The 14224-nt window shown below is 29.6% G+C and overlaps 1 protein-coding gene across 1 annotated transcript in view; it reads left to right on the top strand.

Moving 5' to 3' along the window:
* LOC118737041 overlaps positions 1 to 14224 on the top strand; it is a 51190-nt gene that overhangs the window by 31172 nt on the left and 5794 nt on the right. Inside the window, exon 2 of the mRNA XM_036467319.1 lies at positions 12480 to 12665. Within this exon, the coding sequence (XP_036323212.1) occupies positions 12480 to 12665 (186 nt within the window). The remainder of the gene's footprint in view (positions 1 to 12479; positions 12666 to 14224) is intronic.

The following is a 14224-nucleotide window of genomic DNA, read 5'->3' as shown; positions in this document are numbered from 1 at the left end:
AGTAAAGCGTGCGCTTTAATATTCATTTGCTAATTTATTTATGTAGAATTTTTTTTGTCTGTGTATGTATGTGTGCTTCGCTTGTGTGTACTATGTGCTTATGTATGTTGTGTATGTGCCTCTTCTGTGTGAAGTGAAAAAACGTGCTTTTGAAAATTTTATCTTGCAATTTCTATGTTAATATTTTAGTATGTGGTTTTTGTGTTTTTGCTGATTTGTAGTGCGTAGAGTGGAAAATTTGTGCTGGAAAGTGAGGTTAATTTCGCAATTTGGCTGATAAATAAAACAGCTGTTTGATTAATTTTTTCTTTATTTTGAAAGCAAATTACAGTTATTTTTAATATCGCACCTTTATTTTGTTTAAAAAATCAAACCTTCCGATACTATTTTTTGTCCGTTTACACGGTGACGGCAAAATGCGTAGAAAAAGCGCTTGCATTGCCATGGCTAACCTCACTTTTACGCTTCGTTGTTTGCACAATCATACTGATCGGTTGTGTTTACCGTTATTACAGCATTTATTTGATACCAGTAATTTGTATTTCTTACCCATGTTTTGTCTACTTAAAAGTCAGCATATGTTATTTTTTTTATCAAAATATAACCTTAAAAAAAAAACCAAAAAGAAACTGCCGGTAACCTATTTTCAATAAATAATGTATATCTTGCAATATTTTGTTGTTATTTTTAATTTCATTTCGTTGTGTTTTAATCATTATCGGCACTATAGTATTTCTCTACTCGGCTCTTCATTTCACCTCAGTTTGACATATTCGCTATAGACTACATAGAAAACTAACAAAACAATAATAGATAAGACTTATCAGCTGCGCCGATTTGCGACAAAAATAGAGTTACGCACACATACATATATTCATATGTACTTAGGTACATATAAACACATTTCTAAATACCTAAAAGCTGTATGATTATTGCAAGTTATTTTTAATTTTAATCAAAGCAGACTATCAGTCTGTCAGGTAGGTCGTCGTAACACACACATATGTACATACACACGTTGTTTACTCTGCCTACCCAGTTTTGTTCGCCCAGCCCAGCGCTGGTTGTCTCGCCCATAATCAGACCTGGCTTCCAGTTGCCTGCGTCAGTATATCAGCAAATCTATATAAAATTTTATATTTATTACTATTGGCTGTCGTGAGTTCGAAAAGGCTAAGATCGTTAAATTTATGTATTGGTTTTTTTTTATTGTATTGCGGTCTTTAGAATACCTTACACTAAATATGGTTATGTTTAAATAGCCCGTATATGTATTTATGTACACATGTAAGTATGCATGTATGTACCTACATACGTATGTATGTATTGAGGTATGAAAATTCCACGTGTGTATTTAATTAATTCGAACAGCTTCTCAATTATAATCACTTTGCTAAATGCGTCATGGAAATGTAAATATTTTATTTGTTGTTATTTCACTATCGCGCGACTGCGCTAACTGTCAAGCCTAAATGGCCACATTTATTTTTATAATAATTTTCATACAAAAATAATGTAGGATCCTATTCAACAATACAAGCAACGCTAATCGAGCTAATATCTTTTTGCTCCTAATACACTCTATGGTATATATGTATGTAAGTATGTAACTCCCTCCTGCACAAGTGACATAATCTGTGAGAAAATTGGTTTAAAATAAAAAAGGTTGCAAGTTAAGAAAATCATACTCGGTACGAAGAGTACCTCAGATGCTAGACCAAGATTTTCTTACTAGAATTCCAGAATAGGATTGCTAATGAGCGATAATTGGGTGCCAGGTTTACCAAAGTAAAGGTGTAGAAGGTGCTCATCAGCTTTAGCTTTGCCTATTACAAGCAGAAAACCTTGCTATAGAAAAGGCGACTAGTTAGTCGGGAGCAAGATGATATTTTCTATTAACGTTTACTATATTTTGGTGACATTTTGATATCGAAATTTTTCGATTGATGTTATCGAAATTTTTTATCGATGTTATCGATGTTTTTATTGGTGTTATTTTTTTATTGATGTGATATGATTTCTTCATCGATGGTATCGGAATTTTTCTTTTCATGTAATCGATATTTTTTGTTTTTTTTTCTTATTGATGTTATCGATATTTTTATTGTTGTTATCGATGTTTTTTATCAATGAGAGCAAAAGATTTTAGCTGGAGCAAAGAGCTGCCCCTTAGCTTGTTAAAGAAAAAATTACAATAAAAAAAGTTGCTGATTTTATTTTTTTTTCGTCACTGAAAACAACCGTATTAAATACATTTTCATTCGATTTATTTTACTTGACAACACTGTTCGTTGCGCAATTATAAAATCTGTCAATCAATGAAAAAATTTCCGCACAAACAGTGTAAAGCCCTGTTTTAATTGATGAGTTCGATATTTTTACTGATGTTATCGATATATTTTATTGATGCTGTCCATATTTTTTAATGCTATTGATTTCATATTGATGGTATCCATTGGTTAGAAAAAGGCTGTTATTTTTTTACGATCATTTCATTTGCGAATGTATTTAAAAAAAATAAAATTATTTCATGGCTAAAAGCAATATTACTTCCGCTAAAAAACCTATCCGTAACCTTTAAAACAGTGAAAATTAGACAAGGGCAAAATCAAGGTAACAGTTAAAGTTTATTAAAATTTATATTACTTATATAAGCGATTGCGAAAACATGTTTTCATTAAACTAATTTCTTCCACCAAGGACGTTACCTTCAAACACAGCAGCTGCCTGCCGTACCTGAATAACCTTGACGTCGGAATGCAAATTTTCTTATCACAATGATACACCTTTGTTTGTTGATAACTAAAATAATTTTATTGCGCCTCTATAAATTTTTAAATTTCTCATTCAAATATTTGCCACTGCTCTTAACTATTTAGTCATATTTGTTATCGTATACTTGCTCTAATTTTCTAGGCTTAAAGCAGCGATGAACATCTGCGCGACCCCGAGTAAAAAACCCACTGCGAGAAAAAAACTTTCTTATTTTTTTCCTGTGAACATCTTTTGTGCAAACACATTTTCGCCTTGATTTTTTTTTTGTTTTTTTTTTTTTAATTTTCCGAGCACTTTGTCATACTATTATTAAACATTTTATCATTTGGCACAGTTGGCACACAATCCGAAGCAAAAAATCGCATGCAAACCCAAGTACATAGATATGGAAATAAAATAAGTGATAGGTTTGTATGTCCGTTGTTTGTGTGTACACATAGTACATTTAACTTATTGAACGCGTGCACTACACAGCTCGTGTGTTTGAGCACGCTATGGGATTGCTCGCCGGTTGAGTACATATGTGTATGTACATATGTACCATCTGCAGACATAAATACATATAAATAAAATTAAAATATGTACTATTTACTTAAATGTTTATCTCCTATGCGCAAAGGCAAAGATTATCGAAGTAAAGAGCGAAAAACAAATATTTGATTAAATTTGCCAATTTAATTTGCATAGTGCGATTTAAGTTGTTATTGTTTATTTGACGTTTTTATTTTTTTCGTAGGTTTTGTTTTATTTATTTATTTATTTTTGTTTAAATTTCTCTCGCCCATAACAAGTGATAGTGATATGGTATGTATGTATGTACTTCGAAAGAATTATTTTCGAACGTTTTTTGCGTCGTAATAAATTAATTCACTTGTGTTTGCATTGTATATCCCGTCTCACCTTTCACATTCTGACATTCAACGTGCATACACATTAGGGTTGGTCCATAAAATATCAACATCTAAATTTTTTAAGGTGCACCCATTAGTTTGGTTCTACGTAAAAAATAAAGGCATCCACGAAAGTTTCAAAATTTTAATAGCTTTAGGGGTCCGTTACCAGGTGTTGAAAAAAAAACACGAAATTTCTTCTAAAATCGAAAAAAATTCGATTCGATTAGTTACTTGAAATTTGGCATAGATTTTATCGAAATTTATTCCTCTTTTTAATTTTTTAATTTTCGTGAGCCCATATTTTATACGTAGATGACCACCCTTATACCTATCTACATACATATTTACACATTTTTTTATGTTGTCAGCTGTCAGCTGGTCTAAAGGTAAGCGAGTGTGAATAAGTGGTTAGGTGGGCCTTTTTGCACTGTCTCTTTTCTCTACTTTATTTCTACTACTACTTCTACTTTTCTCTATGCTTTTTATTAGCAGCTACGAGCATTATATTGTTGTTGTTGGTATGTGCTTCGTATACACTTTTTAAATGCCAGTCGCCAAGTCTAAACACCGGCTTGAGCTCCTAGTCTTATTTACGCTTAAAAAATAGATTCGCAGTTGTCTCGTTGGCTGTCAAAACGCAATAGCCAGGCTCTGTCGGCTTTGCTGTAAACTTCTTCGCCTTTTTGCTACATTTTCACCTGGTTGGTTATTTTTTTTCTGCTCAGTAATTCTTGTTTTTATGTTAGTAATTCTCACTTCTTGCTTAAAATTCAAAGCGCATAGTGTGGGTTTACCTTACCTACATTTGTATATATATACATGTGTATGTGTATACTTTATCCAAGGGCTTTTTTTTACTTTGTTACTTCTAGTAGAAATCACAGCCGCCTAGCGCTGTGTGCATGGCGCCACTTGACAGGCTGCAACGTATGTAGGTGCTGTCAGGTACAGACACTTAATAGACATTTGAAAGAATGCATTAAGTCGAGTTCAGCCATTTGTATTGCAAGGCGCTAAATTGTTGACTTTCTAAGGAATATTTCAAATATAAACTATTCAGCATTGCAGTTGATGAATCCATTCTAATAAACTTTTAATAAAACTACAAAATTTTAGTATGAAATGTCCTTCCTTCTAGCTTTAAAATTAAAACTTCTAAAATTTGTTGATTAGTTTTGCCAAAAGTTTACAGTTATGTGACTGTCAAGCAAGTTTCTAATATTTTAATTTTTATACATACAGCCAGTCAATAAAGTTTAGGTACAGCGATTTTTTTTTGCAATATGGGCAACTATTTTTAAAATATTTTATTTTTCGCTAATTTTGTATAAAAACATGGCTAGTTGTACAACAAAAACTCCAAAAGTCAGAGTTCCAAACTTAGTGTAAAATTAAAGATAATTCTGCAAAATTTAATTCAAATATTACACCTTTTATTGACGCTCTCTAGAAAAAAAATTGGGTATGCAGGTTTTTTAGTCCATTCAATTTTAGAATAAAGTGCAAGTATGAGGAAGCTAGGACTTACCATTGATTTTTGGCAAAGTTTTTTGTTGAAGGTGTCGCACATTTTTTTCCAAATAAAAATAATTATCGAACATTATTTCAATTTTCAAATTATTCAAATCTCTGCAACCGAAAACATTCATTAAATATTAAACAAATTATTTGGAAATTGACTTAAGAAAGTTCATTACTTACAAATTGCAGAAACTCATTATTAAAGGAACATCGAAAAATGTGGACAAAAACAACAAAAACAAAAAAATAAAAAGTAAAAAATTTAAGAAAAAATAGTTAAAGAAAAAATTAAAAATTAAAAAAAAGTTTAAGAAAAATTTAAGTAAAGAAAAAAACTTAAAAATAATAAAAAATAAGAAATAATAATCAAAAAAAAATTATTAGAATATAAGAAGTTAAAAAAAGTAAATATTTAAAATTAAAGAAAATTTTATGAAAATTAAGAAAAAATAAAAAAGGCATTACACAATGTACTTACATATTTAATTTTGTAATGTTTTTTTAATATTTTATTTTTATTTTTTGATTAAAATTTTTCTATTACTCTTTAACTCTTGTTTTAATATTTTTTTTTAATTTTTCCAATATGCGTTTACAAATTTTTTTTTAATATTAAAAATTTTGCTTGCAAATATAATGATTATAATTTTGCGAATGCCAAACTCAACAAAATGACTACACTTTCCGATAAGCTGTTAATTAGCTTTTAACAAAGTGATGAGTACAAAGTTTCTGGAGGAGTGTTGTGTGTGTGCAGCCAGTTAAATGCAAAAAGCCAGCCTGAAAATATAGTCAGTCCTGCAGTTGCTGGTGCTTATCGATGTGCCGTTTTAAAGCTAATCTCAAGAAAAAGTTTAAATTAAAATATTAAAAATTGCATTAAAAATATCGCAGCTGCATCAAGTCTTCCCATATTTATTTTTTGTTTGACGTTTTCCATCAACTCGCCTTTATCTTTAGCGCCATTACTTGAATGTACATATGTATGTATGTATGTATGTATGTATGCATGCTTATCATGATTTTATAATCGTTTACCCTTTCAATATAAAAGAAAATTAAATAAAATTAAATTACCGCTCGCCTCCCATATGAATGTGTTTTTTTTTTATCAGCTCATTTTCTGTTTTGATCTTTTCATTCTTGCTACATACATACATATGCATGTATTTACATATATTACATGCATGCATTCTGTGTGGGTTCGTTGCATTGCATTGGTTTTTCTTTGCCACTTGGCGTTCGATGAACTGCGTAATTTAATTTATAATCGTAGCACATAATTTTAAAAGCAGCCATAATAGCCAGAAAAAAATAAAATAAAATAAAAACAAAAACACAAACCCCGGACTACATGAATAATGAAACCAGAAATATTATGCGATTGGTGCTTGAACATGCACACATATGTACATATGTATGTATGTGACTATAAGTTCACTGCTGGACAACGACAGCAGCGATAAAAAAAATTAAATAAAATTAAAACAACAAATATAAAACTGGCAACAATGTTTTTGCGCTTTATGCGCCAAATAAATGCATCCATGTACATATGTACATATGTATGTAATTAAAAGCATCTGTTTATATTTATGTGTATGATATATGTAATTACATGTATACATAGTAAATTTATTTGCAATTTTTCGCTTTTTATAGTCTCACTTCGCCGGCTCTGCTGACTATGGCTGTTGTTGATAATTGTTATTATTATTTTTATTTTTTTTGTATGCCGGCTTGTTGCCGCTGCATCGCATATTTATTATTATTTTTTTCTTTTATAATACTTGTTTGTTCTCTTGAGTGAGATTTCCACTTGTGCACATTTTTAGAAAATTCTTGAAGGAAGTACTAAGCATTTTTCACATATTTGATCTCTTAATCTAATTTTTTCATAATCAGTTGAAACAAAGACGGGTCGGCTGTATCGGCAATATCTCAAACGTTAGTGAATCGATTAGTTTGAAATATTTTATTCTTATGTCTTACCTTGCAAAGTATATAGTGCTTTGTAAAAAATGGCTTCCCAGTCTCGTAAATACCAATTATAGTCATTAAATATCGATGAATACATTTATCGACGGTGATATCGTTAAATAATATGGCTAAAAATATCGATAAATTTACTGCTAAAGACCTGCTTCATATCAAGGCATCGTAAGTGCCTTAGTATATTCGTACTTTTTCCTCTTCAGTAATTTATGGCAACACTGCTGAAATTAACTGTGGTATTACATATATTCCCTTTAATATCGATGTGCATATTTGTTAGCATTTTTATAATGAGAAAAAACTGTAATACAGCCTTACTTTGTGTAGCTTACCTCATCCGCCATATTTTTACTTTTTATTTCTTTTTTTCTTTACTTACAGAACTTTGATTTTATATCTTTTTGTTGTTGTTTTTTGCTCAAAGGAATATCTCTGAACAACTTTTATCTTTATTTTTTTAATATACTTATCACACTTACCCACATTTGCGTACATTTGTACTTATGAACTTACATACTTATGAACTTATATACACATTTATATAAATTTCAATTAAATGCGCTAATATAAACGAAAAAGAACATTAAACGCGTATTCATCGGCGGGAACCTGCGTCAGCATCACCCTTCTTCGTTCACGCGCCGCTTAGTTGTTTCTTGTATTTTTGTAATTGAATTTGGCAATAAACGTTTATTTTAATCCTCTACTATATACATATGTACATATGTATGCATGTATATAAAGTTGCCACGTTTTCCTTTTAAATTGTGTGTGTGCGCGCTTCATTTGCGTATTTTACGCTGCTGTTTTCTTTTGATTTTATTTAAAATGTGAATGAGACGTGTTTCATTAAAATTCAATCAATTACTTTCGCGGCTACTAAGTTGAAGCAGCAGCAGAGTAAACAGCACAACCCAACCCAACCCAACCCAAACGCATAACATCACATGAGAATTGGCTTAAAAAAATATACATACGTGTATACATATATGTACATATGTACATATGTATATATGTACCTATATTCAGCAGATCGATATTGACGGACAGACAGCGGTACTTCAAGTACACAACTGTTCAATCAATTAGTGAATGCGTTGAATTAAATTAAAATTTCTTTTTTGTTTTTAAGAAAGTAAATTACATATTTACTGTGGTTCTAAATAAGTAATCGGTGGAATTTTTCACATCTACAACTTATTTAACTGTTTTTTTTTTTATAATTAATTTATGCAGTTTCTGAGTATTTACACTTTTAAGCTGAGACTAATTTGAGCTTTACTTATGGCGTTTTGCTTTTCGCACAAATACTAAGGAAACGGCATTGAGAAGGCAACATTTTTTGTAGAAAAGAAAACGCCATTAGAAACCAGCATCGCTCTATTCTTATTTATCTGTCTAGAAATTAGTCAAGCCTCATTCAAATTGTTCTTTATTACCAGCAGGCCGTTTGTCAGCAAAAAATTTAGTGCGCCCTTACATGCTGTATGTATGTATGTACATATAACTAATATTTTAGTAATTTTTATTTCATAGCTTTGAGCTTTTCTGAGGGTACTTAAGCTTGAACAAATACATACATATGTGAAATTTTAGAAAAACAAAATGTCTGTTTTAGTCAGTTAAAAAAAAAGTTCTAGTTTTAATTATTCATTTTTTACGAAGTCGTCGTTATCATTGTAAAAATATAAGTAGAAATTTCATACCAAATATAAATATTTCTTTTTAACAACCGTTACGTAAAAGTTACGGTGAAATAAATGTGAATCGAATCAGAAAAGTTTGTTTGTTATTTTCAAAAACATGAGATTATAGAAAGTGCAACGAAGCTGGTCAGTAGTGCGATTCACTAACTTTTAACAATGCGACTTGTCGAGATGTCAGCTAACAATTTTTGTTGTTTGCAGTAACGATTGTGCGATTCATTAACTGTGCTGCCGCTAATGGCCACAAATCCGTTGCATATGCCTAGGCGCTCGTGTGTGCACAAAGTTGACAAGCATTTTATATGGAAGAAAAAGTGCAACACCCTCCACGAAAAAATTCTAAAAAATCAACGATAACTTTTAGCGACTTGAAACTTGCACTTTATCAGACTAAAAAAGAACGGGCTACAAAACTGCATACCCGTAAATCTTATAAAGATCCTGAATAAAAAGTTCGAAATATTTATAAACATTTTTTTTAGTTTGATTTTTTGGTGGGATTTTGTGCAAGCTTTGAAACTTTTATTTTTGTGGTTTCTGTTATTATATAGTAGAAGGAACTATTAAAAATAAAATTATTAAAAATAAATAAATACACATAAGTAGCAAACAACATAATTTTGAATTTTTCTGCCAAATTTTGCTCGCAGCTGTAAAAAAAAAGTTTACGAAAAACATTCAAAATTAAAAATATTGTTACTATGTATTTAAAAATCACTGTATGCACGTTTTGTACATATGTAATTATTTTTAGGACTGATTTTATTATGCTAGTGTAATGATGATTAATAAAGAAATATTTAAATATGGACATACATATATGATATTTATACTTTTAACAAGCGATGTACACGTATTAAATTGAACAATTTAATTATTCAATTCCTTTAAATTCAAGGCATATTCAGTTCCTGTAAAATTAAAAAAATAGACTTATAACCTTTTAACTTCCAGTTTTCTATATTGCTTTACACCCTATTGGAAAATTATAACCGGAATCCATATAGACAAGTTTTAACGAACTATTTTTCGTGATATTTACTTTATTTTTGTTGTTTTTAATAGTGTATTCTGTGTGTGTGTATTATTTAAACAAAATTCAACAAACTTTCGTAAAACTTCAAGTTTTTAATAAGAATAATAACAGAATTATGTATGCAATTTTGTAGTCCATTAAATTTTAATACAATAAAGTGCAAGTTTGATGCTGAAAATCCTTTGATTTTTGATTTTTTTTGCTAGCGGTACTGTGCATTTGTACGAAAAAATTGTAGAACGTACCTTTTACGTTTTATTAACAAATCCAATCTAGACGTCGTCAAATTAGCGGCCTTTGTTATCGTTAACGACAACAGCTGATTTGGCGCTAACGAATGTTGTTAGGGAAACGTTTACCGAATAGCTAAATTGTTAAAATTGTTGTTTAGCTGACTTAACAACAACAAGAGGTGTTAAAATCTCGTAGTGAATCGCACCACAGAGCTGTGTGTGGCTTAAATTAAAGAATCTCTTGGAAAATTACATAGTAAATTATTGAAAAAAATTTGAAATTGCAATCAAAGTGAGAAAAGTATAGCTTGAAGTTTTGTAATTGGTTTTGGGGGATTGAGGTTACTGAAAAAAGGTTCCAAATCTTTGTGTCTAAAGTACGATAATTTTTTTATTAAATAACCCTTGGCTTAAGTTTTTGTGAACAGCATGTATATTTGAAAGTCAAATCATGCGATAAGAAAAAAACTAAATAAGTAAAACTAAAAATGAAAGCGAAATAAATAAAAATAATAATAAAAATGAAATAAATAAATATCTAATAAAATAAATTAAAACCAAACTGTAATAAGTAAAAATGAAAATGGAATAAGTATGAATGCAATTGAAAATAAAGTAAGTAAAAATAAAAGTGAATCAAGTAAAAATAAAATAAGTCAGAATAAAAAATTAAATAACTCATCCAAAAAAATATATTAAAAAAGTGGTACATACAATATATATATTTACGTATCTACAAACGGTGTTGGACATATCATTTTAGACCAAATTTAAAATGCTATTGTTTGTCACTAATGTTTTTTGTTTATTCTTAAAGTTTTTCAATTAAATTAACGTACATTTCCTAACAAATGCCATATAAACCCAAGTTGAAAACTTTGTAAAACACTGAAAAAAAATGCATCAAATTTTCATGCAAATTTCAAACTTTTCTCAGAAGTGTTAAAATTTTTTTGGAGTATACAGTTTTCTCAGTGTTCTACAAAGCTTTAAGCTTGGGTTTATATTCTATATTTTAATTGAAAAATCTTAAAAACTAATTTATAAACATTAAGGGCAAACAATATAATTTTGAATTTTTTCCAAAAAGATATATCCAACACTACATACACATGGATCTATATTTTAAAATATAATAAAACAAGTTAAAAAATTAAAATAAAAATTAATGATAAAATAATAAATAAAAATAAAGTTATAAATAGAGATAAGTATAAATAAAGTAACAAAAAAGATTAACAAAAACTGAAAATGGTAAATAAAAAATTAAAAAATATATGGCGAAAAATTTAAAAATAAATGAAAGCTAAATAATAATAGTGAAAAATTAACAACTTTAAATAAATGTAAAAATAAAAAGACAAAATTTTAAAACTGAGAATAAAATACATATCCTGAATATTCTGGTGAAAAATTTCGTTCACCGAGTTTAAAATTTATGGTTTAATACGCTCTCATGGTTAAAATTTACACATTTTCTTCCCATGAGCTATAGCTAATGAATACAGCAATTTTTACATAACAAATAAGAAGAGTTGGTGGTCAGTTTTGCATAATATGCATATTATGTACTTATATAAAACTATAAAAAGTGATAAATATTGGTCCTTCGCAGGATTGATTCTAAAATATATGTATACATATACAACTAAAGGCGAAAATTATTCAGTGCTTCAAGACAGTCTAATAAAATTTAATATTTTTCATGCCAATATCTACTACTTTTTTTTTGTAATTCTGCAGACTATTGAATGAAAACGAATTAGAATGAAATGATGAGCCTTGCGCGAGGCATCGAACCAAATTTAAAGTAAAAGTAAACAAAATTCACTAAAAGCGCATTGAGAATTCATTTTCAAATGAAAATGCAACTAAATAAATATTTTCACAGTTCGCCAGCGCCGCCTGTTTTGGCTGCCAACGAAATTCCTTGTCGATCATTTGCCTCTTACAAGTTGTCTGAATTTTTATTACAACAACTGAACTGAATTTATTTCATTGTTTTTAAATGTGTTACAAAGCTGTTTTTTTTTCTTCGATTTTTTTTCTGCTTTTGATTTCACTATAAACTTTTTGCTGCTTTTATTTCAAGCGAGTCGCGTAATGCATTACAAAAATGCTATTTTTATTGATTACATGATTGTTTGTTTTTTTTTTTGTACATGGTATATTTAAGCATATATAGTATGCGCATATGCACACTTTGCAGTTAATTGAGTATTAAGCTGAGAAAGATTACTGAAAATCTCCAAAAATTTAATTAACAAATTTTTATTAATCAACTATTTGCTTTTCTCTGTTCTCTCCTTTTGATTTACAGGCGGCCATAATGAAATTACACGCTACAGCAGCGAAGATGTTTCGGGCAATGAGTCCAGCGAGGCGGCGCCCAAAATGACGGAAATTGAACGTCAGGCGGAACTCAATCGTCATAAGGAGGAAATGCAAAAGAAGCGACGCAAGAAGAAACGCACCAGTTCTTCTTTGCACTCGTCAACATTTCAAGGTGAGTTTGAACTTACTCGTTGTTTGTTGGCTGGCAACAACAAAGAGCTTGATTGATAAACAGAAAAGCGCGAAGATTATTATTAAGGTAGGCTAAGTTTGAGTGATCTTCATATGTGCATACAATACAGTTGAAAAATCGTTACCTCTGTGTGTAGTCTGATTTTGTTCTTATATAGAATATATGTATGTATATATATTATCTACTTAAATTGAAATCTACTGAAAAATTTGTTTGTTTGTTAAGCACAAATTTAGCACGTTTAGAAAAAAATTTAACTAAAAAGTTCAAAGTAAAATGTCAAAAATATGCTTAAAACAAAGTTGTAATTAACATGTCCAATAAAATATGTACATATATAAAATAAAATAAGTCAAGACTTACCATTCAGCCTTTAGTAACCTTAACAAAAGCTTTGACTTATTTTATTTAAGTACACATGTTAGTTTGTACATACATATATTCTACATTTTTTATTAAATTTTGAAAACAACAAAAATATCGAAAATGTGGATGAAAATAAAAACATCGATAAAAGAACAATTATCGATAACATAACACATATCGATTACAAAAATGTCGATAATAATTAAAACAAAAAATTTCTATAGCGATAACAATAAATATATCGATAACACTAAAATTGTCAATACCAATTAAAATATAAATGTAAATAGGAATATCAATAGCGGTGAAGATAACGATGATAGTAAAAATAGCGTCAACTATATCGACAACAATAAAAAAAATATCGATATAAAAACGGTACGGACAACAAAAAAAAAACTCGAAGAAAATAAGTGCCTATAACAATCAAAATAACGATAACAATGAAAACAATGGTAACATTAAAAATATCGATATCAATAAAAATAACACATACAATTGCAATATTGATAACAAAAATAAAAGTCAGTGAAAATAACGAGATTGCATACAATAACCTTGGCAAGTCTCGTGCATATAAGATCACTGTTTTTTCTTTACTTGGGTTGTTTTTTTTTTCAGACCAATAAGTAATCCATTTAGCGAACTCTGTCCATTTTGTTTTTTATCGGAATTTGGACAAAACAACGCCAAAAAGGAAGCCGTATTGAACGTCATGCTGTCATTGTCCTCTTAGCTGAATTTTAAAAACAGCTGTTCGATGTTACCCGGCGTTTAAAACATTGTACATATCCATTTTTTAAATAACCTTAAATCTAAAATGTAATTGATGGCTAAGGCGCACAGGTTTATAGCTGAAAGTAATTATACAGATAAATGCCATATAAAATAATTTCATGTATTCAAATAAATGCGCAGCGGGCATACAGCTTCCACGCCGTCACTGCGCTTTACTTTTCCTTTCCACCGTTCACCATAGCTTTTCACTGTCTGTCTGCGTCCACTTCTACTGGCGTACATTTGTACGTACTTATTTGCCGGTTGCCACTTTGCACAATATTTCCGAAATGTGCTGCGAGTAGGTACAGCTAAAAATAATTTTAAAAGTAAGAACAAAAACCCTCGAAAAAAAATTAAAAGAAAAATAGAATTGCTTGCTTTTGTTTTGCATT

This window comes from Rhagoletis pomonella, unplaced genomic scaffold (genome assembly GCF_013731165.1).
Source record: "Rhagoletis pomonella isolate Grant_MI unplaced genomic scaffold, Rhpom_1.0 Rhpom_scaffold_00001, whole genome shotgun sequence".
Lineage (NCBI taxonomy): Eukaryota > Metazoa > Arthropoda > Insecta > Diptera > Tephritidae > Rhagoletis > Rhagoletis pomonella.
Note: the sequence above shows the minus strand (reverse complement) of the source record. Positions and strands in the feature narration are given on the sequence as shown.